At 47.6% G+C, this 20,972-nt stretch overlaps 1 protein-coding gene across 1 annotated transcript in view; it reads right to left on the minus strand.

The window, feature by feature from the left end:
• Frmd5 (FERM domain containing 5) overlaps window positions 1-20,972 on the minus strand; it is a 277,641-nt gene that overhangs the window by 44,785 nt on the left and 211,884 nt on the right. The window contains exon 2 of the mRNA XM_059258932.1: window positions 3,831-3,935. Coding sequence (XP_059114915.1) covers window positions 3,831-3,935 — 105 coding nt within the window. The remainder of the gene's footprint in view (window positions 1-3,830; window positions 3,936-20,972) is intronic.

Below are 20,972 nucleotides of genomic sequence, written 5' to 3' on the forward strand. Positions count from 1 at the left end.
TGGTTAAGAGGCCCTTCTCACATTACACGGCCCGCCGCAGCTCTGCTTCGCAGGGAAGCAGAGGCAAGAGGTGCAGTAATAGCAGGGGAGCCGCCACGGGAGCTGCAGCCTTGCCTGGGAAGGTGCAGGAGGCCTGTCCGGTTCAGAGCGTAACAGGCCTGGAGAGTGAGAACACAGCGGATGTCAGGGAGGCAGCAAACGGAAGCCTAGACTGACAGGTAGGAACAAGAAGACAGAAATGATAGGGACTGACCGAGACACGCGGTCTGCAAGACATGCAATCTGCAAGACATGCGGTCTGCAAAGGGAAGATGAGCTGAGTTACAGAAAAGGCGCCATCCCTTGGCCGTGGCAAGAGACCGCTTTCGTTTGGACCGCGGTGAGGGGCTCAGGAGAGGACTGGAGTTGGGGAACCTTCGGAAGAGCTGGACAAGCTGTCACAGCTTGTCTGAGGGATTTTAGGGGAGAAAGCTTGAGACTGTCCCAGCGATGTGGTGACAGCCTCTTGTAGACTGAGTCCCAGAACTAACGGCGCACAGATAACACGAGGTGAGATCAGGGACAGAGGCAAGGTTCAGAGGGGATCAAGTCAGAGGGGAACCATCTTCACACTCTGAGGCTTGAAAGGGCGCAAACAGAGGTGGAAGACGGGCAGAGGCTCAGGCTGAGTGGAACGCAGGGCACGCGGGAGGTAGCTGCTCCCGAAGAGAAGGGCGGCGGGGTAGGAGCCCCAGGACACTCAGTGAGCAAGCAGTGAGGAGCTGTCGAGACCATGGCGGAGCCCAGGGGAGGAGGTTGCTGTCTGCCTTGCACCCCTGGGAGTGGGGAATTCACCTCCTGTACCTCTACCATGAATTAGTGGATTTAGAATAGCATCATCACATTGGAGAAGGCATTTAAGACTTCTCCAGGACTCTCACGGGCCTCTGTACTCCATGCTCCTTTTCTGGGGAGAGTCACCTCACTCTTGGGCTACCATGTGACTTCAGCATGCAGCCTCAGAAACCACACAGGCTACAGAACCAGACTGCCCTGGCTCCGGACTGGCCTCGCCACTTACCTTGGTTGGACAACCTGGCTTAATCTACTGGAGTCTCATCACGTGCCTTAAGGACTGCATGATGGGACATGCGTGGAGCTCTTGGCTCAGCACCAGGCACACTTGGTGCTCCGTCTCCATGAGCCTGCTGCCGAGCTTAGCATACAGCAGACTCTTCATAAAGGCTATGCTCTTCATCCTCAATCTTCTCTTGTTCATACTCCTTTAATTTTTTTTGTTTTTGTTTTTGTTTTTTTGAGACAGGGTTTCTCTGTGTAGTTTTGGTGCCTGTCCTGGAACTCACTCTGTAGACCAGGCTGGCCTGGAACTCACAGAGATCCGCCTGCCTCTGCCTCCTGAGTGCTGGGATTAAAGGCATGTGCCACCGCCGCCTGGCCATACTCCTTTAATCTCCATCAACTCCACATACATCCTTTTCCTCCTCAAGCACATTCTGACCTAACTGAAAAATGATCAACGGGACACATTTTGCCCTTTTACTTTATATATCGCTATCTCTGGGGCAGATGAAGAGATCTTGGTTTATATGGCCCTCATTTTTTTTTTTTTTTTTTTTTAAAGAGAGAAAGCTTAGCCCAAACAAACACTGGAGGTGGGAGGGAGGGCTCATTACTTTCTAGAGAATGGGCACATATAGCAGTAAGGACAGTTTCTTGCTATCCAGGCACTTTGTGGCCTCACACTAAGGTCCTGAGCTAAGCGCAGCGTGTCAACAGAGCAGAGCAAGGGACAAACTTGGAGGGTAAATCTCCAAACACTGATGCTGCTCACAGTTCTGCCAGGCAGGGAGGGATAAGTACATTAAGGATGGGGCAGGGCTAGGCGGAGGAAACCCGCATGGTAGGTGTCTTAGAGTCTTTGCTAAAACTCCTATCTTTAGTACACAACCCTAAACATGACCTGGAGGACACAGTGGCTCAGATGACCAAAGGACAAGCAGCATGTGAGGTGGCACGGTGAAGGGCATAGCCACCCAGCACCCGTCATTCTGGGTGGTGCTGGGATGCTGTACCCTATAAGTCTTCCAAGGCCCCTGATAATAGCAGAGACAGTCCTGTCTGGAGCTGTGAAGGAAATCCTGAACCTGAGAAGGAGGGCCCTACAGGATTTACGAAGCTCTGTAGGATTTGTGATGATGTCTTTGGAGAGTGGCAGATGAGCATGGGTGGTGGGTGAGCAGGAGCACACAAGCCTGCATGTGCCTGCATATTTTCCTACTTCTGAGGGATGCCAGATAACACAGCCTCACAGTCAGCAAAGGGATGAGGAATCAAAGCTGCAGAAATGCAGGTGTCTACAGGCTGGGAGGACGAAGGTGAGCATCAAGGCACCACAAATCATTAACTCATTCTTTCAGCAAATGTGTATTGAACGCCAGCTGAATTCTAGGCCCTGCACGGGCTCCATGGGAGACAATGATGGATGAGATGCGGTCTGCATGTTCCCTCTTGCAACAAAGGCTTTCGTAACACAGTGCAGGAAGTGCTATCGTGGGCAGATATTAGAGAACAGAGGGGCAGAGGGGAATATACAGCAGGGTCAGGGAAGACCTTCAGCATGACAAGAAGGCAGCTTTGGGGCTGGAGACATGACTCAGGGGTTAAGTGCTTGTTGCTCTTGCAGAGGACTCAGGTTCAGTTCCCAGTACCCCTGCCAGGAAGCTCACAACTGCCTGTAACTCCAACTCCAGGGAATCCACCATGCTCTTCTGGCTGCTGAGCGCATGGACACACACATGGCATGCACACACACAGATGAACACACATACACATGAACAAAATAAAAATACATCTTCAAAAAAGAAAGGGGCTGGGGTGGACAGTGGTAGCACACGCCTGTAATCCTAGCAGAGGCAGGTGGCTCTCTGTGAGTTCAGGGCCAGCCTGGTCTACAAAGCAAGTTTCAGGATAGCCAGAGCTGTTACACAGAGAAACCCTGTCTTGAAAAACAAAATGAAAAAAAAAAAGAAGAAGAAGAAAGAAAGGAAAAAAGACCGACCGACAGACAGACAGACAGACAGGAAGAAAAGGGGATAGTCAGGAGAAAACTATGGAGTGTGGAAAGTGAGGAAAAGGAGAAGCATGCTCCAGGCAGGGGAACTGAAGGACTGAGGTCTAGAAAGGGAGACAGGCAGGTCAGAGTTCACAAGATCTGGCTAGACCACAGGAGGGAAAAGGCGGGCTGGGAAAGTGATGCTGGAGATGACCCAGGGGCCCAAGGGAAGTGGACTTCCTCCTGTCTGAGGCAGCAGTCTCTGTCAAGGCCTGCAGTCTGCAACTGCCTTCACTGCACAGAGCAGGGAAAGGACTTCAGGCTTCGCAAGGTGCTCGAGGGCTTATGTCCGTTTGGCTCACTCTGTCCTGCCTAGACCACTCTGGCATTGCCCAGGAAGGCTCTACCTAACCAGGGCAAGATTGCCTGAAATACAGGTCAGTCCATTTACTACAGAGGGAGCAAGAGATGCCTCCTTTGTGCACCGGGCTCCATGACCTCCACACTAGCCTACCAGCTACACCTCTCGTGGGCATCCATGGGCAATTTGCTTAAGCTCTTGAGGCTGCCTTTTTTACATCTGTGAGATGCCAGGTTTCCTCAGCTGAACTCTGGTTCAAGTGACTTTCAGGCGCAGTGCTATGATTTGATGTGATGATACCAATTACAGGGTCTGGCTGGTCCCTGACTCCTGAGTGAATATGAGTCACATACAACCAAAGATTCAGGCCTAGTAAACTAACCCTGTGCTCCATTTGTGCTTTCAATTTTGACTTACCCGCTGCTTATCTGGGTCCACAAAACGAATCCCAAAGTAGTCTTTCTCAAGTAGGTTCAGGTGGTGGCAAAGGAGGTCAAACAGGTATTGGCCTTTGGCATCTCTCTGCAAAGAAAGCAAGCTCCATTGAGAAATGCATACTCTTCGGGCTGATGTGTGTGTGTGTGTGTGTGTGTGTGTGTGTGTGTGTGTGTGTGTGTATGTGTGCGCGTGCGCGCGCGCGCATGGAGGCTAGAGCTCCTCTCCCTGAATCTGAAGCTCATTGACTTGGCCAGACTGGCTGGACAGCAAGATTCTCCAGCACTGCCATGCCTCGCTTTTGATTTTGGTTTAATAATTGTAAGAATGATTTAGGAATTGCATTTGGATATGAAGGTAGTGTACACCCGTAACCGTCCTCCACAGTGCGATGCTTCACGGAGTCTCTGGCATTTGGAGGCTTTGAGCACCTGGGAGAAACTCAGGTTTCTCCCACCACAGAGATACCAGAACTCGCGAATTCCACTGCTCTTCGTCCCCATTGCCAATTCCGTAGGTCAAACCACACCTGTCTCTCAGCCGGACCACTTCCTGCGCCTTCTAGTCCACTCTCTTCCCACCCTTGCCCTCTCGTCCTTCTCTACCAGTAACCAGAGTGATCACAACTTAGACATCCTCTGAGACATCACGTCTTGTTTGCTGAATAAGTAAGGTAAGCACAGGATAAGCTATTCAAATGTACAAAAGATTATGCTATAAAGTTAGTTTCCATTCCCTCCTAGGCCCCATGGTCTTCCTAGGGGCAGCCTGCAAACAGACTGCGATGTAATAGTCTCTCTCTATAGGTACATCTATAGGCATGAATTTATATATATATATATGAAGCAGCAGCCCCAACCCTGCACTCTTTGCTCTCCCACAGAAACAAGACAGAGACTAGGAGTCACCCCGAGACTGCCGGCTGGTGGGTCCCAAGCCAAGTCTTTAGAAGGACTCCCCCAGCAGCAATTGTCTCTTGGGGCAGGGTCTGTCCACTCCTTCCTTGTTGCTGCTGCAGAATATGAGCTTACACTCCTAATGTAAGGGAGGGGAGAAAATGTGTTCAACTCAGTCAGTGCAGCATGCCCTATGCAAGCGAGTGAGCGCTTCCCTCAGAGCAGTGGAACAGAAGAGGAGAAGACACTGGCGGGGTGGGGTGGGTTTTCCTCTACAAACGTTATTCACGCCACGGTAGTCACTGCCCTGTGAACAGCTAGCGTGAATTTTAAAGGCTGGAGCTAATTTCCAACCACACAGAAACCTGGGGAAAGTGTGAGAGAAACGCTGTGTCACTGGTTACCCTGGAGAAACAGGCAGTTGTGCTATAGGGGATTACCATTTAGTCACAGCTCCCAGCCTGCGCCTGTTTATCTTCAGGACAAGGAAGCGGAGGCAGAGCACCCAAGTCCCTATCCCCCGCTAAATTTGGAGGCTGTTCTCTTCCCAAAGACGTTACTGGGTCATAGTAACTTACTAAGCCCTCATTTAAAAGTAACTCTGTATTTTATGAATCCAGCAGCACACACATATTGAAAATAACAGTGCATGTAAGTGAAGGCATTCATTCTCTCTGCGTGGTGCACAGAATGATGGGAACATTTATGTTTTTGCTCCGTGCCATGCCCGATTCTGGGTCTCTGTTTTGACTATTCTTTGGCAAGGGGACAGAGGTAGCGAGGAGAAAGCAAGCCTGGGCCAGTGACCCAAACCACTTAAGGTTAATTGCATTTTCTGCCTCATAATAAACAGCCTTGGGCAAGAGAGCACTTCATTTTAACCCATCCTGGATGGAATCAGGCATGGTGCACCCTGGTGGGGGAGCAGCATGCAGAAAGCCCCATCATTAACCTTTCTCAATCCTGCCAAGCTCAGAGGCACGGAGATTTGAAGTCCAAACTAAATGAGGCTTCATGAGGATGAATAACCATGACTTTCTCATTCTGGGCCACATGGGGTTAAATGAGAACCTTTATGGGACCTTACAGAGGGGTGAGATACAGGGAGGAGGCAGGGGCAAGATGGAGGGAGGAGGCAGGGGTAAGATGGAGGGAGAAGGCGGGGGTAAGATGGAGGGAGGAGGTGGGGGTAGATGGAGGGAGGAGGTGGGGTAGATGGAGAGAGGAGGCAGGGGTAAGATGGAGGGAGGTGGGGTAAGATGGAGGGAGGAGGTGGGGGTAAGATGGAGGGAGGAGGCGGGGGTAAGATGGAGGGAGGAGGCAGGGGTAAGATGGAGGGAGGAGGTGGGGTAGATGGAGGGAGGAGGTGGGGTAGATGGAGGGAGGAGGTGGGGTAAGATGGAGGGAGGAGGCGGGGTAAGATGGAGGGAGGAGGCGGGGGTAAGATGGAGGGAGGAGGTGGGGTAGATGGAGGGAGGAGGTGGGGTAAGATGGAGGGAGGAGGTGGGGTAAGATGGAGGGAGGAGGTGGGGTAGATGGAGGGAGGAGGTGGGGTAAGATGGAGGGAGGAGGCGGGGGTAAGATGGAGGGAGGAGGTGGGGTAGATGGAGGGAGGAGGTGGGGGTAGATGGAGGGAGGAGGTGGGGTAAGATGGAGGGAGGAGGTGGGGTAGATGGAGGGAGGAGGTGGGGGTAGATGGAGGGAGGAGGTGGGGTAAGATGGAGGGAGGAGGTGGAGTAAGATGGAGGGAGGAGGTGGGGTAAGATGGAGGGAGGAGGCGGGGTAAGATGGAGGGAGGAGGCGGGGGTAAGATGGAGGGAGGAGGTGGGGTAAGATGGAGGGAGGAGGTGGGGTAAGATGGAGGGAGGAGGTGGGGTAGATGGAGGGAGGAGGTGGGGTAAGATGGAGGGAGGAGGTGGGGTAGATGAAGGGAGGAGGTGGGGTAAGATGGAGGGAGGAGGCGGGGGTAGATGGAGGGAGGAGGTGGGGTAAGATGGAGGGAGGAGGTGGGGTAGATGGAGGGAGGAGGTGGGGTAAGATGGAGGGAGGAGGTGGGGTAGATGAAGGGAGGAGGTGGGGGTAGATGGAGGGAGGAGGCGGGGGTAAGATGGAGGGAGGAGGTGGGGTAGATGGAGGGAGGAGGTGGGGTAGATGGAGGGAGGAGGTGGAGTAAGATGGAGGGAGGAGGTGGGGTAGATGGAGGGAGGAGGTGGGGTAAGATGGAGGGAGGAGGTGGGGTAGATGGAGGGAGGAGGTGGGGTAAGATGGAGGGTTTATAGAAAGAGGGCCCTGTGATTCCGAAGTACCAGAGTCCAGGCATGGGAAAATGCCACACACAGACTAAGGGCTTCCTGGAAAAGACAAGAGCTGGACCAGGCCTGGCTGGGGAAGGACAGCACCAGGGGTGGGACTACTTCTGGCACTATTCCAGCTTACATTGAACTTTTCTGCAGACTGAGGATTCCTCAGTTTCCTGGTCAGTGTCAGGGCCTGTGTGTCTGGGGTTCAGGCACGGACACTGTGTGAAAGCTTGGTATTGCCACAGAGGAATCAACACATCAGCTCATCTTCTCAGGGTCAGGCTCAAATTAGTGGAGCAGAAAGTGTGGCAATTCCTGGGGCATTTTCTGCTTTCTGCCCTGTAGTTCCACACTGCGCTCAGCCCAGCTCTCTGAGGCAAAGGGAGTTTGAGGGCCGTACATGCGGATAGCAGGACCACGGACATCCTAACCTTGGCATACACTCTTGTCCATTTTCTTTGAAGCAGGGAACTCTTGCTGAGCTCTGGACCCAGGAGCTCACTTTTTCTGCTTTGCTATTAACCAACAAAATCTGTCCAGGAACTTCAGAGGCTGCAGCTAGATAAGCAGCTGGTTCACCAGGAAGCCAGGGGAGAACCAGTGAGGACCATCTGCTGGACCTACTGTCTTACATAGGCTGCCATGGGCTCCATGTAGCTCCTGGCAGAGTGGAAAGTCTGGTGTGGAGGGAAATCAGGACTTCAGAGGGAGAGAAGACTGGGGTTCCTTTAGCCATTGTTCTCACCTATCCTTAATAAACACAGAAGCCCCTGTGCCTCCACAATCACCATCCTGTATGAAAATGTCAAGGGCTGGGGTTGATTTTCACTACGGCACACTCATCTAGGTAGGTTCATATGCCAGGTTCATGCCGCAGAAGCCCTGTTGGCAATCCTTGCTCAGGTCAGAGAACTGGCTTAGGTCACTGACACATATGTGGGTGTGGAGGATGTGCACGCAGAGCGTGAAAACCCCATTTAACTCATTACACTTCTGCTATGACCCCGGCTGCCAGAGCACAGGCTGCAGGTATCATCAAAACCCAAGGTGCAGGACGGGCTTGCCTCTCACCCAGTTCTGCTGTAGCAGGGTGTCTGTTCCACAACACCTGTTGTCCTGGTCTCTGGACTCTGGTTTCTAGGTGAGGATGGAGATGGGCCCAACCCTCTGCCTCCTGCCTACATCAGACTCCTCAAGGCTTCACAGTTACACTGATGTCTTAGCATTACATCCAGCCTTTCCTTTCCCCACCTGGTTCCTGGGAGAGGATCCACGAACATGGCCAAAGCCACTGATCCTACCAGGCGATGCCAGTTATCAGATTCTATGTTCATCTACTAAGACAGGACTTCAAAAAGTTTGTTTTAAAATTAATTTTAATTAATTAATTGTTTTGGAGATAGGGTCTTACGTAGCCCAGGCTGGTCTCAAATCCCCTTTGTAGCAGAGGCTGTATTCAAACTCCTGATCCTCCTACCTCCAGTTCCAGGCATGAGATATCATGCTTGACTTTTTTTTTTTTTTTTTCTCGAAACAGGGTTTCTCCATGTAGTTTTTGGTGCCTGTCCAGGATCTCACTCTGTAGACCAGGCTGGCCTCGAACTCACAGAGATCCTCCTGGCTCTGCCTCTTGAGTGCTGGGATTAAAGGCATATACTGCCGCTGCCCGGCTTAATTTTTTTTTAAAAAGGGTGATAAAGTGGCTTTAACAATGTAGATATTTAAGATATTTATTACTAGGTTATGTAACTGGAAACAAAAAACAAAACCTCAGGGCCACTGCTCAAAGAAAACAGAAAGAACAATTAAAATTTATTCAATTCTAGAAACTGCCTCTCTAGTAGGCCTAAGGCACTATTATGTGCAGCTCCTATCCTGCAAGGGATGCTCATTTCAGTGTGACGGATGGATCCAGTGCAAGGCACAAGAGGTGTCTCTCAGTCTAGATACAATTCTTGGGCCTGGAAATGTATTTCCTAATATGCACTAGAGGAGGGGGCAGGATGCCTCCGTCTTCGGGGCTCCAGGTATGCCCATGGCCCAGCCTTCACAGTGGGATGCAGAGAGTAGGTAGAAGAGCCTGGTTATGCACACATGTGGCTGTTCCTCTTGCTAGGTCTGGGCAGTGGGGTGAGTGCACGGCCCAGCAAGGTCCCTGGCACATTCATGTCACACCTGTGCATCTGCCCAGCAAGTTTACAAAGTCTGTGGCCCAGGTCTGCTCAGGCCTGCCTAGTAACCCTGGTTGAGATGTCACCGCTGAAGGTCTCTGCCACCGCGTGTTGCCAATTGAACATTACAATACTTCAAGGCCACAAAGTGGTTGGAAGCCACTAGGAAAAACACCCAACTGTTGGGTTCTGAGGGCTTCCCCGAGCAAAGCTCTGAAGTGACCACAAGGTTACACGGATCCAGGGTTTTGATACATGCAGAAGTGGCTTGGGGAAGGGAATTTCTCTTAGGTCTCCTGGCACTCGGTGTACCATTCTCCTGCTGCTGCCCTCATTGTGTTCGTGTTCACCTTTCTCCGAGAGACATGAAGTCTGGCATCCAGTGAGTGCCGCCAGCACAGGTCACAGTCTAGGCCCTTGTCCATGATCTTCCGGAAGTATTTTTTGATTAGTTAATAAGTGAACCGGGCCAGGCTAATTGGCAATAGCTGATCTTTCTGGATGAGCTACTCCTCCTGGGTCTTCAACTCTATTACCTGGTAAACTCAGTGCAGGAAAGGACAGAGAAAGGGCAAGCTGGGGTAAGGCTGTTTCGGGAGATGCTGTCCCTGTACAAATCCAAGTCTGACTTAACCCTAGACATGAACAGTGTCTTAGTCACTGTTCTACTGTTGTGCCAAGACACCATGGCCAAGGCAACTCTTATAAAAGAAAGCATTTAACTAGGACTTGCTTATAGTTTTAGAGGGTTAATCCATTATTATCATGCCAGGAAGCAGGCAGGGCAGACAGGGTACTGAGGGCTTTACATCTTGAAAGAGAAAGAGAGAGAGAGAGAGAGAGAGAGAGAGAGAGAGAGAGAGAGAGAGAGAGAGAGAGAGACTGGTATGGGGTTTTTGAAACCTCAAAGCCCACCTCCAGTGACACACCTCCTCCAGCAAGGCCACTCCTACTTGAACAAGGCCACACCTCCTAATCCTTCCCAACCAGCTCCAGTAACTGGGGATAAAACATTAAAATATATGAGCCTATGGGGGCCATTCTCATTCAAACCATACACAGGATTGATCTCATGGCTATAAACCTTTGTTTAATTTGGTTTAACTCTACGGAATATACCTGGTTGGGGGGGGGCTGCATACAACAGGGGGTCCAGCCTAAATGCCACCGAGTTCCTCAAAAGATGCCTGGAATGCAAGCTGAGCTCCACAATAACTGCCTAACACCACCAATGCCCAGACACAGGCAAGGAGAACAGTTCTGCTTCCAGAAAGGCCTCTAGCTGGGCCCTTGCCATTGAGAGGTTATTAAAAGCTCAATATTGGAAAAGACTAATGACTACATTTGCTTAATGATATTGATGTAAACTTTATAGCCAAGCTATTTCAGAGGAACAGCAAAACCATTTCTGTGCTCCCAGGCTCGTGTGGACTGGTGTTAGGATTGCTTGTAACTCCCGGAAATAGTCAAATGTCATTTTTCTTTTTCTTTTTGGTTTTTTGAAACAGGGTTTCTCCATGTAACCACCCTGGCTGTCCTAGAACTCACTCTGTAGACCAGGCTGGCCTTGAACTCACAGAGATTTGTCTGCCTCTGCCTCCCGAGTGCTGGATCAAAGGCGCACGTCATCTGTCCAATGCCTCTTAATGGGCAAGTTGCACATGTATCTTGGGACTTCTCCTTTATCTGATGTTTTATCCAACTTTCTCAAGCATATTCCTGACACCTGGCCAAGCTACACAGGGTCTGAGTGCCATACCATCTCAGATCAACAGGAGATCAGTGACAACCCAGCACTGTTAGCTGTCACAGGTCAGGTTGCTTCGGAAAGAGACTGAGGCAGAGTTTAGCAGGGGAGAAGTATTCTTAGGATCAGTGTCCATGGAAGGGACAGAAAGGACACCAAGGGACCAGAGGGAAATGCTAAGCTGCTGTGTATCCCTTCCACTGACCTGGCTGCACCTTGGAGAGCCCTGGACCTGGGGGGGGGGGCCCTTTGGTTGTTTTGCTTTAAATCAAGAAAGCAGGCCTTTTACATATTCTCCTTGAGCAGTCACCGGGGGCATGTGGGTGAAACGAAGTCCATCATGTCACTTATCCCAGAAAACCTAAATTGTCACCACCTTATCTTAGGAGCCAAATGTGTGAAAAGCACTCTGTAAGCATTATTATTCTGTAAGCATTATTTCCAATGCTAACAATTTCACAAGACAGGTTTCTATTAATTCCACTTTATAAAGGGGGAAACTGAGGCATAGTAAAGTGCAATACTTAAGAGTATACAACCAGTATGTGGGACTCAAATCTGAGTTCCAAGGTACACATTCATTTCAAATAGTGAATCCTGTAAGTTCTTCATATGGCCCACAGAAGCAACCTATAGCTCCATCTGTCCATGCAGCTTGAATTGGCTTTACCGTTCTCTGTGTCTCTGATCATATATCCATATGTATACGACCATTTATTGAATTCTTTTCTGAACTCTGATCATATAGCCATACGTATACAGCCATTTGCTGAATTCTTTTCTGAACTCGTTGACTCTTTTGGACCTGAGCACTACTGACCCATGTCAACTGGAGAACCATTTTTGCTGGAGGCAGGAAGACACTGGGCTTCTCTGTGAATGTACTGTATTAGTTTCTTTTCTCCTTTCTGTGGCAAACATACCTGCCAACAACGGAAGCATGGAAATGCAATCATGGTGGTGGGGGCATGAGGCAACTGGGCACACTGTATCCCCAGATGAGCGAATGCTGGCACTCAGCTTGATTCTTCCTCTTATTTGGGTAGAATTCCATGCCATGGAATGGTACTGCCCATATTTAGGGCATACCTTCCCACTTCAATGATGTAATTTAAAATTTCCCTCACAGACATTCTCTTTGGAAATTCTAGAATTCTAGACCCTGTCAAGTTGACAGTCAATATTAACCATCACAATCACACAAGTGGAGAAGCCTTCAAAAGCTAACTAAAAAGCCAGGTGTGGTGGCACACCCCTTTAATCCCAGCATTTGGGAGGCAGAGGCAGGTGAATCTCTCCGAGTTCGAGGTCAGCCTGGTCTACAGAGTGAGTTCCAGGAGGGCTCCAAAGCTACACAGAGAAACCCTGTCTCGAAAAACAAACAAACAAAAGCTAATAAAAAAACCCAGTTATTCAGGCAAAAAGTGTTTGAAGATTTTAAACTAGGAAATATGTAGCATTTGAAGCCAAATTGCTTACTTTTTAAAAGTGTGTGTGTGTGTGTGTGTGTGTGTGTGTGTGTGTGTGTGTGTGAGAGAGAGAGAGAGAGAGAGAGAGAGAGAGAGAGAGAGAGAGAGAGAGAGAGAGAGAGACTGTGTGGAGTATGTGCATGTGAGGGCAGCTGCTTCTGGAGGCCAGAAGAGGGTGCTGGATCTCCTGCAGCTGGAGTTATTGGTGGCTGTGAGCTTTCCCATGTGAATGCTGTAACCAAACTGAGGTCGTCTGAGAAAGGACCTTTATCTGCGGGGCCATTTTTCCAGCTTTTCTGGTGGGGAGATGTTTTTCAAACAAAAAATTTTAAGTTATGGAGAATAGATATTAGCTATTATCAGTCCCAAATCCCCCAATCTGGGGAGCCAAGGAGGCAGATTAACATGGAGCTATACACAATCCTCTCACACAACCCAAGAGTTGTTCTTAACTTTCTTCTTGTACATCTGCACATCATGCTCACCTTCAGCACTGCCTGTGTGGGCCAAAGGCAGGTATCAGCTTAAGACAAGCCTTAGCAGAGAGACACAGCACTGAGTTGCTCTAGGGGTAAGTTCCTCTCCAGGAGTATCTTCCATGTTGTTCTCAGGCATGCTCTTTTTAAGTTGTCAAAGATGCTTAGAAAAGCAGTGACCTCAAACCAGTAAGACGTCAAGTGAACAGACTGATTCTGGCACAGCTTCCGGAGTGCACCGTAGACACCATCAGACTCCAGGAAAGAATTCTTTCTGCCAGATAGACTCCAGAGATGAGGGCTGATGGGACCATTTCCTTAATTTCCCATTGAGTAGTGGATCAATGTGGTGATATTTTATTTGTGCTGAAATGTGGCAATATTTTATCTGGGCTTTAATAAATAAAGCTTGCCTGGAGATCAGAGGAAAAAGGCCAGGAGATGGAAGTTGCCATAACAGAATTATGGTGGAGGGGTGATGCTACCTAATAGAACTCTCAAAGGGGGTGATTCATAGGCTGAGCACTGAGGAGGCACAGGGATGTGTTGGCTTAAGAGTGGATGAACAGCCCAGGGAACAGCACATCAAGAGCAGGACACATTCTAAGAGTTTAAACCAAATGTTATGGGCAACAAGGTCTATGGCAGATCGTTTTGGAGGGGTAGACAAAGGTGAGGTTGTGGAGGGCGATGTGGGCTATGATCATTGTATTGCAAGTGACGGCAGTGGGTGGAAGGATTTTAAGGAAGTTACTTGTATGGATTTATCTGAATTATAGACAGTAGGATACTTTCAATGAGGCTATGAGTAGTATAGATAAAGAAATATCCAGGCAACAGAATATAAAGTATTTACTGAGAAGAGGAGTTACAGAAAAATCAGGAATGGAGAATGATTTCATCTCTGCAAGGAGGCTGGGAGAACAGGTTGAGAAACTGCCTTTAAATTGAGCATTAGCACAAAGACTTTGATGAATGGGTCATTGAATACTGACTTAATTAAGGAAACAATTAAGATTTCTTAAATCATTGACTTACTTATTTTTTGCCAAGTCCTAGCTTTGAAAAGTGTTTGCTAGAATACATTTCCTTCTTGAAGTTACTAATATTGTAGCTAATTATTGAAGCATAGAAACCATGTTTATATAAGTAAAGACCTAGACATCTCTGTAGAGCAGAGTAAGGTCTCATTATATAGCTCTGGTTGGCTTGGAACTTACTATGTAGACCAGGCTGGCCTCAAACTCACAGAGATCCTCTTGCTTCTGCTTCCCAAGTGCTGGGATTAAAGATGTGCACCACCATGTCCAGCTCATTTTTTTTTTAAATGTAGTAAATTAAAGATTGGGCTTGTAGCTCAGTGGAAGAGTGCTTACCCAGCATTTACAAGGCCCTGGTATTGCACAAATCCTAAATGGTCTTATAATAAAAACCGGAAGCCAGATATTGGGGTAAATGCTGAAAGATCAGAGGAAACAAGCCTCAGCCACTTCTTAACTCTCCAGCTCCTCAGCTGATCCTGTCTCCAGGAATCCTCAGACTGAATGCCTGAAGATCAGAGAACAGAACAAGCCACTAGATTAAACACAGAGGTTAGGCAGTGATTGCACACCCCTTTAATCCTAGCACTTAGGAGGCAGAGATCTGTCTGGATTTCTGCGAGTTCAAGGCCACACTGGGGTACATGAGATTGATCCAGTCTAGGAGAAAAACAGAGCCAGGCAGTGGTGGCACACGCCTTTAACCTTAGTATTTTGGAAGCATACACACCATTAATCCCAGCACTGGGAAGGCTGAGACAGGAAGTGAAATGGCTGGGCAGAGAAAGACATATAAGGCGTCAGGAGATAGGAGCTAGAAAGCCTTTCGCTAAGGACTCAGGCATTCAGTCTGGGATTGGTGGAGACAGGATCGGCTGAGGAGTTGGTGAGGTGAGAAGTGGCTGAGGCTTGTTTCCTCTGATCTTTCAGCATTTACCCCAATATCTGGCTTCCGGTTTTTGTTATAAGACCATTTAGGATTCATGCAAACCCTGGGTCTGATTCTGAGTAACACACACACACACACACACACACACACACACACACACACACACACTAAGGTAATGAATTAGATCTAACAAATACAATTCTAAGTTCCCTTTTCCCAGAATGACAGACAGGATTGGAACTGAGTTGGAGTCTCAGTGATAACCTTCTATGGGTTAGTGGTAAGTTCCACACTAAAGAGAGCTCTGTGCAGGAAGCCATGCCTCCGAGGGGCCAGTCCACCAGGGGGAGCCAGCCCACCAGGAGCTATGTAAAAAGGGTTTGCACCCTTAGGACTGGTAGTCAGGGGCTGGATTAAAAAGCCAGGGGTGGTGGTGCACAGCTGAATCCCAGCACTCAGGACGGAGGCAGGAGCGTGAAGGTCAAGGCCTGACAGGGCTCCACAGGCAGTGAGAATCTGTCTCCACACAGAACAACAGCAAAAAGAAGTACATTAAAGAGAATTGCCAGTGCTCAGGCATTGTCAAATTGTCACAGCGCTGTAAATTGTTTTCCCTTTTAAGCTGAATTCCTCCCAATTCATTTACGTTTTTATTAGCTAAGGGACACTGGGAAATGTGTTCACATATATTTATTCACTGATTGAGTTTTACAAATAATAGCTGCTCGGAATTCATGATTTTAGAGTGTGTAAAGGTCAAGAATATGGAATTTCAACTAAAATCTGCACCGACAGCCTTAAGATCGGAGAACTAAAATCTGCACCGACAGCCTTAAGATCGGAATCTCTAGACAGACACCCCTCCCTCCCATACAGCAATCCAGTACAAAGGCTCCCTCGGAGACAAGGGCGTTTCCAACTGCAGTGACTTAAGACTCCTTATGAGACCCAATAACTTGCTTTTCAGAGTCCATGGGGCTTTGACAATCTAAATTTAGGCTTGCTTAATGGAGTGGCTTTGCTTTAGAAAACATTTTTGTTGGAAATCTGAAATGCGTTCCCCCATCAAATACTTGACTCATCTGGAACAATGGGGCAGAGGGGACCAGGATTAGTTCGTACATCTTAATTATTTATAATGAAATGAAGTATTTTCTACTTTAAGTGACTATATATATATGTATGTGTGTGTGTGTGTATTTAAGTATAAATTAGTCATGAGTAATTAGGCATTAATGAAGACATACAGCATATATTTATGAATAACATGCTCCATAAAAGAGAGTACCAAAATATTAAGAATTGGGCTGGGGATATAACTGAATGCTAGAGTGTGTGCCTGGCATATGTGAGGTCCTAGGTTGATTCTCAGTACCACAAAGAAGTTTGTGTGTGTGCATGTACTAAGTAGACCCAGAATTTTAAGACCAAAATAATCTTAGACTTTTTTTTTTTTGCTTTCCAGAGTTCACGGGGCTTTGATAGTCTAAATTTAGGCTTGCTTAATCAAGTGGCTTTGCTTTAGAAAACATTTGAGATAGGGTCTCACACTGTAGCCCAGTTTGGCCTGGAACTCACTATGTAGTCTAGGCTGGCTTTGAACTAGCCGTGCTTCTCCTGCCTCAGCTTCCCAAGGTTATAGCAACCAGTTGTCACATTGTCAATTTACCTCCGTATTGAGTGAATTAGCATCCTCCCAAGTTCATGTCCAGGTAGATGCTCAGAATATGCACTTATTTGGAAATGAAGTCTTTACAAATATTGGGTCAAATGAGGTCATATTGGGGTCCAATTTGTATCTTTCGAAGAAAACCACGTGGAGTCACAGGGCAGAGCACACAGCGATATGAAGACAGGCAAAGACAAGTCATGAAATGCCATCACTTCCTCCGGAGGGACCCTGGTCATGGTGGCATCTTGATTTTGAGTGTCTAGACGCAAGAACTATGAGAGAACAAGCTGATGCTACTCAGTTTGCTCTACCTGTTACTACAGGCCTAAAAACAAGTGCACTCTTTCCTTCAGGTCAAAAGTCCTTTGCTGGCTAGAGCAATAGGTGCTCTTCCAGAGGACCTGGGGTTTGATTCCCAGCACCCACAAGGCAGCTCATGACCACCGGTAATTCCAGTTCTAGGGGATCCAAGCCTAGGCACACATGTACTACGCAGACATACATGCAGGCAAAACACCCATACACATTAAAAAATGTCCTGCTTTGTTTGAAAAAATTTCTCCCCAGACCTGGTCATTGTGAGTTTCTTTCTCTCCCACAGCAAAGTACAGACTGCTACCTCTCGCTCCTCTTCTTTTGAGTCAAGATCTCTCTATAGTTGCCTCTTCCTCCTGGGACTGCTAGGATTACAGGCATGTGCCACCATGCCAGGCTCAGACTTTCCACTACACAGGAGGTTCTCCATGACTGACATGCCTTCCCTTCCTTTTTCTTTCTTTCTTTCTTTCTTTCTTTCTTTCTTTCTTTCTTTCTTTCTTTCTTTCTTTCTTTCTTTCTTTCTTTTCTTTTCTTTCTCCTTCCTCTTCCTCTTCCTTCTCCATGATTGACATTTTCCCTTCCCTCCCTCCCTTCCTCTCCTTTCTTTCCTCCTCCTCCTCCTCATTTGGTTTTTCAAGATAGGGTTTCTCTGTGTAGCCCTGACTGTCCTGGAACTCACCCTGTAGACCAGCCTGGCCTTGAACTCAGAGATGCACATGCCTCTGCTTCCCAAGTGCTGGGATTAAAGGTGTGCGCCATTGCTGCCTGGCAACATGTCCTCATTTTTCAATGCCATATCTCATTGGTCACTTCCCTTCCCATTCCCAAGCAGCCAGACACTCATTGCTTTAATGAAAGCTGATTCTTGATATTATCAATGATCTCCCTAATTTCCCATCTCTGCACCTTTGGACATGCCTGGAATATTCTCTTCTGATTCTATTTGTTCAAATTACAGCCAGACACAAACACTTGCAAAGTAATACTGACTCTTGCCAGAATTATTTTTCCTTTATTTGTATATTATTCTATCATTTGCAATATCCCGTTTTATTCTAGGTCACTATTTGAGCTCTTAAACTCTATAAATGCCTTAAGGGCCAGGGCTATTTTCTCTTGCTATTTTAGTAGTCACTAAATACATATCTTGACTTAATTCCTGGCATGTACTATGTCTAAAGGTCCTTTTGGCACTGAATGTGGCCTTGTGTTATTTAATGGTTTCATGTATGTGTGCATTCACTCCATTGATATTTAAATTCTTCATACAGCTGAAGTGGGAGCTCGTCTCAAGTATGTATCAGGGGTCAGCCTAGGGATCCGGGCAGAATTCACACACAGACCTCGAGGGTCCTCTGCCTGCCTCTTCCCCGGCAGGATTTTGCCCCACTTCTCAGCTGCTGCACTTGTCCCTACGTTTGGCCTCTATGGGTCTGACAGAAACTGGATTTCCTTTTCCTTCCTATATGACACCAGATAGGGTCTGTCTTTAAGCCAGTAGCCACAAAAGGGAAACTGACCTCTGCCACCTCTTTCTTTAAAGACAGACCCAACTTCAGTTTCTGCCTGTTTTCTATTAAACTCCAGAGGTGCGAGATGGATCTGTGTGAGGGCCTTTTAATATTTTATTAGTATTTATTGTCATCAGTGGGGAAGTCAGTTTCAACACGAAAGACTTGGTCATTACAGAAAATAGAAGCTGTCATGGCTAAAATGCTGGATGTCATTGGAGAAATGCTTTTTCCCGCTGAATACAAAGAACTAGAAAGAGTATTAAACAAATGCCAAAGCCACAGTCAGCTGTAAATGGAGGGGTGGTTTCTACTACTGATTAGTTAAAAGAATAAGGACATTGCTTTTGCCCATTGCATGGGAACATGGTTACAAATGGGTGGATACGGGATACCTGCGCATTTTAATGGCTGCCATGTTCACACCCTTGACTCACTGTGAATAAAGTAACAGGAAAACCACAGAACGTGGTGGATCCACAGCAAAGGCTTGAACTTTGAATGTGCTGAACTGCACAATGATGACCTCTTACGACATTGATAATCGGTGGGTCACTGCAGACAGAGCAAAGCTTCCGCCTCTTCAATATCTTTCCCAAGGTCACCCTTCCTCTAACTGACTCTCTTCCTCTACTCTCTCAACGCTCTCTAGTTCTCTTCATCGTCATTATTATTATTACTAGTGGCTTTTTCAGAGAGGGCTTCAGGTACCCCAGGCTGGCCTGGGATGAAGTTGAGGATGACCTTGAACTCCTGACCCTCCTGTTTCCACACCCCAGTAATTACAGGTGTATACTACCACACCAGGCTGTTTTTTTTTAAAAGTTTTCTTTATTACATTTATTTATATGTGTGTGCATGCATGTGTGCCACGGCACCCACGTGGAGGTCATTAATAATGTATTAATGTAAACAATTCTGTCTTCCTTCCACCGCTTGGTCCTGGGGATTGAACTCAGGCCATCAGGCTTGGCTGCAAGTGCCTTAACCTACGTATTCTTGCCCACACTGTTCTCTTTCTTAAAGGCAAAGCTTGTGACTGCTGGAGATATGACTGTGTATCTATTCTGCCCCTTATGACCAGGGCTGCCTCATAGAGCAGTGCCTCCGGGGTGTCTGCCTCTTCTCAGTATCAAGTGCATGTGTCCACATGTGCAGCATGAGTGTAAGGGCCTAGATCTAACTGTTTCTCCTGTCACACTGACTGATGAATTCACACACATGTGGAAATCATACAGGAAGGAAAGCATGCTTAAAGCTGGCAGAATCTGAGCTGTGTGTGCCAGGCAGTTTATTATACACATCATCTCTATGTGTCTCCATTTTCCAGATGGGGACATTCAGGTTCAGAGTCACTGTTCACTGTTTTCACCCCAACACACAGCCTCTGTGGCACTTCTAATATAGTAATGTAAACTGCTTTAGAATCATGACAAAGAGGTCTGGGCATACTAGAAGAGGAAGCTGGATCGTGCTATGTGCTCAGGAGAGGAGGCTTTGGGGGTGCAGTGGTTGAAGAATGGGGTTTAAAGGGAGAGTCCTGCTAAGTGTGGCCAGTGGCTTGAGGAGATCTACAGACAGACGTGATCTCAGACTTCATCTTGCTCTCTCAACCCCCTCCTCCTACAATGCAGTCTCACAGCATCCTGTCCGTTCCTCAAATACCCCAAGCTCATTTTAAAGATAGACTCTCTGAATGCTGGCTTGGTTAATTCACTTACTAAAGTTAATTAAGGCAGCTATGTTGGAAGTCCTGCAGGCAATTCAGTCTTTAAACCTTGAGTAACACAGTTTCAAACACTAAACCTCTCTGTTTACTTATAAGCGAGAAATGGATAAGCTTTGACATTCCCTGAATTTGGTCCAATGGGAAAAGAAACCCTTCTTACACCTGTAGAAGTGACTCCATTTAAAGTTATTACTTATTATAACTTGCCTTATATTGTTATGACAAACACCATGACCAAAAGCAACTTGGGGGCGGGGGAGGTTTATTACACCTTCTACTTCCAGGTCATGGTCCATCACTAAAGGAAGTCAGGGCAGGAACTCAAGCAGGCACTTGAAGCAGAAACCACAGAGGAATGCTGCTTGCTGGCTTGCTAGATCATTCACGCTCAGCTAGCTTTTTAATACAGTCCAAGACCACCTACCTGGGGAATGGTGCTGCCCACAGTAGGCTGGGCTGTGGTGGTATTGTGTTCCCCAAAATAGTGTGCACCCTAATAAACTTATCTGGGGTCAGAGACAGAACAGCCACTAGATACAAAGGCTAGAAAGTGGTGGCACTCACACCTTTAATCCTAGCACTCCAGAGGTAGAAATCCCTCTGGATCTCTGTGAGTTCAAGGCCACACTAGAAACAGCCAATCATGGTGAATCACGCCTTTAATCCGAGAAAGCGAGCCTTTAATCCCAGGGAGTGATGGCAAAAACAGAAAGATATATAAGGCATGAGGACCAGAAACTAGAAGCTTTTAGCTGGTTAAGCGTCAGGCTTTCGAGCAGCAGTTCAGCTGATATTCATTCTGGATGAGGACTCAGAGGCTTCCAGTCTGAGGAAACAAGACCAGCTGAGGAACTGGCGAGGTGAGGAAGCTGTGGCTTGTTCCGTCTCTCTGACCACCCAGCATTT

The sequence above is a fragment of the Peromyscus eremicus genome, chromosome 4 (assembly GCF_949786415.1).
Source record: "Peromyscus eremicus chromosome 4, PerEre_H2_v1, whole genome shotgun sequence".
Taxonomy (NCBI): domain Eukaryota; kingdom Metazoa; phylum Chordata; class Mammalia; order Rodentia; family Cricetidae; genus Peromyscus; species Peromyscus eremicus.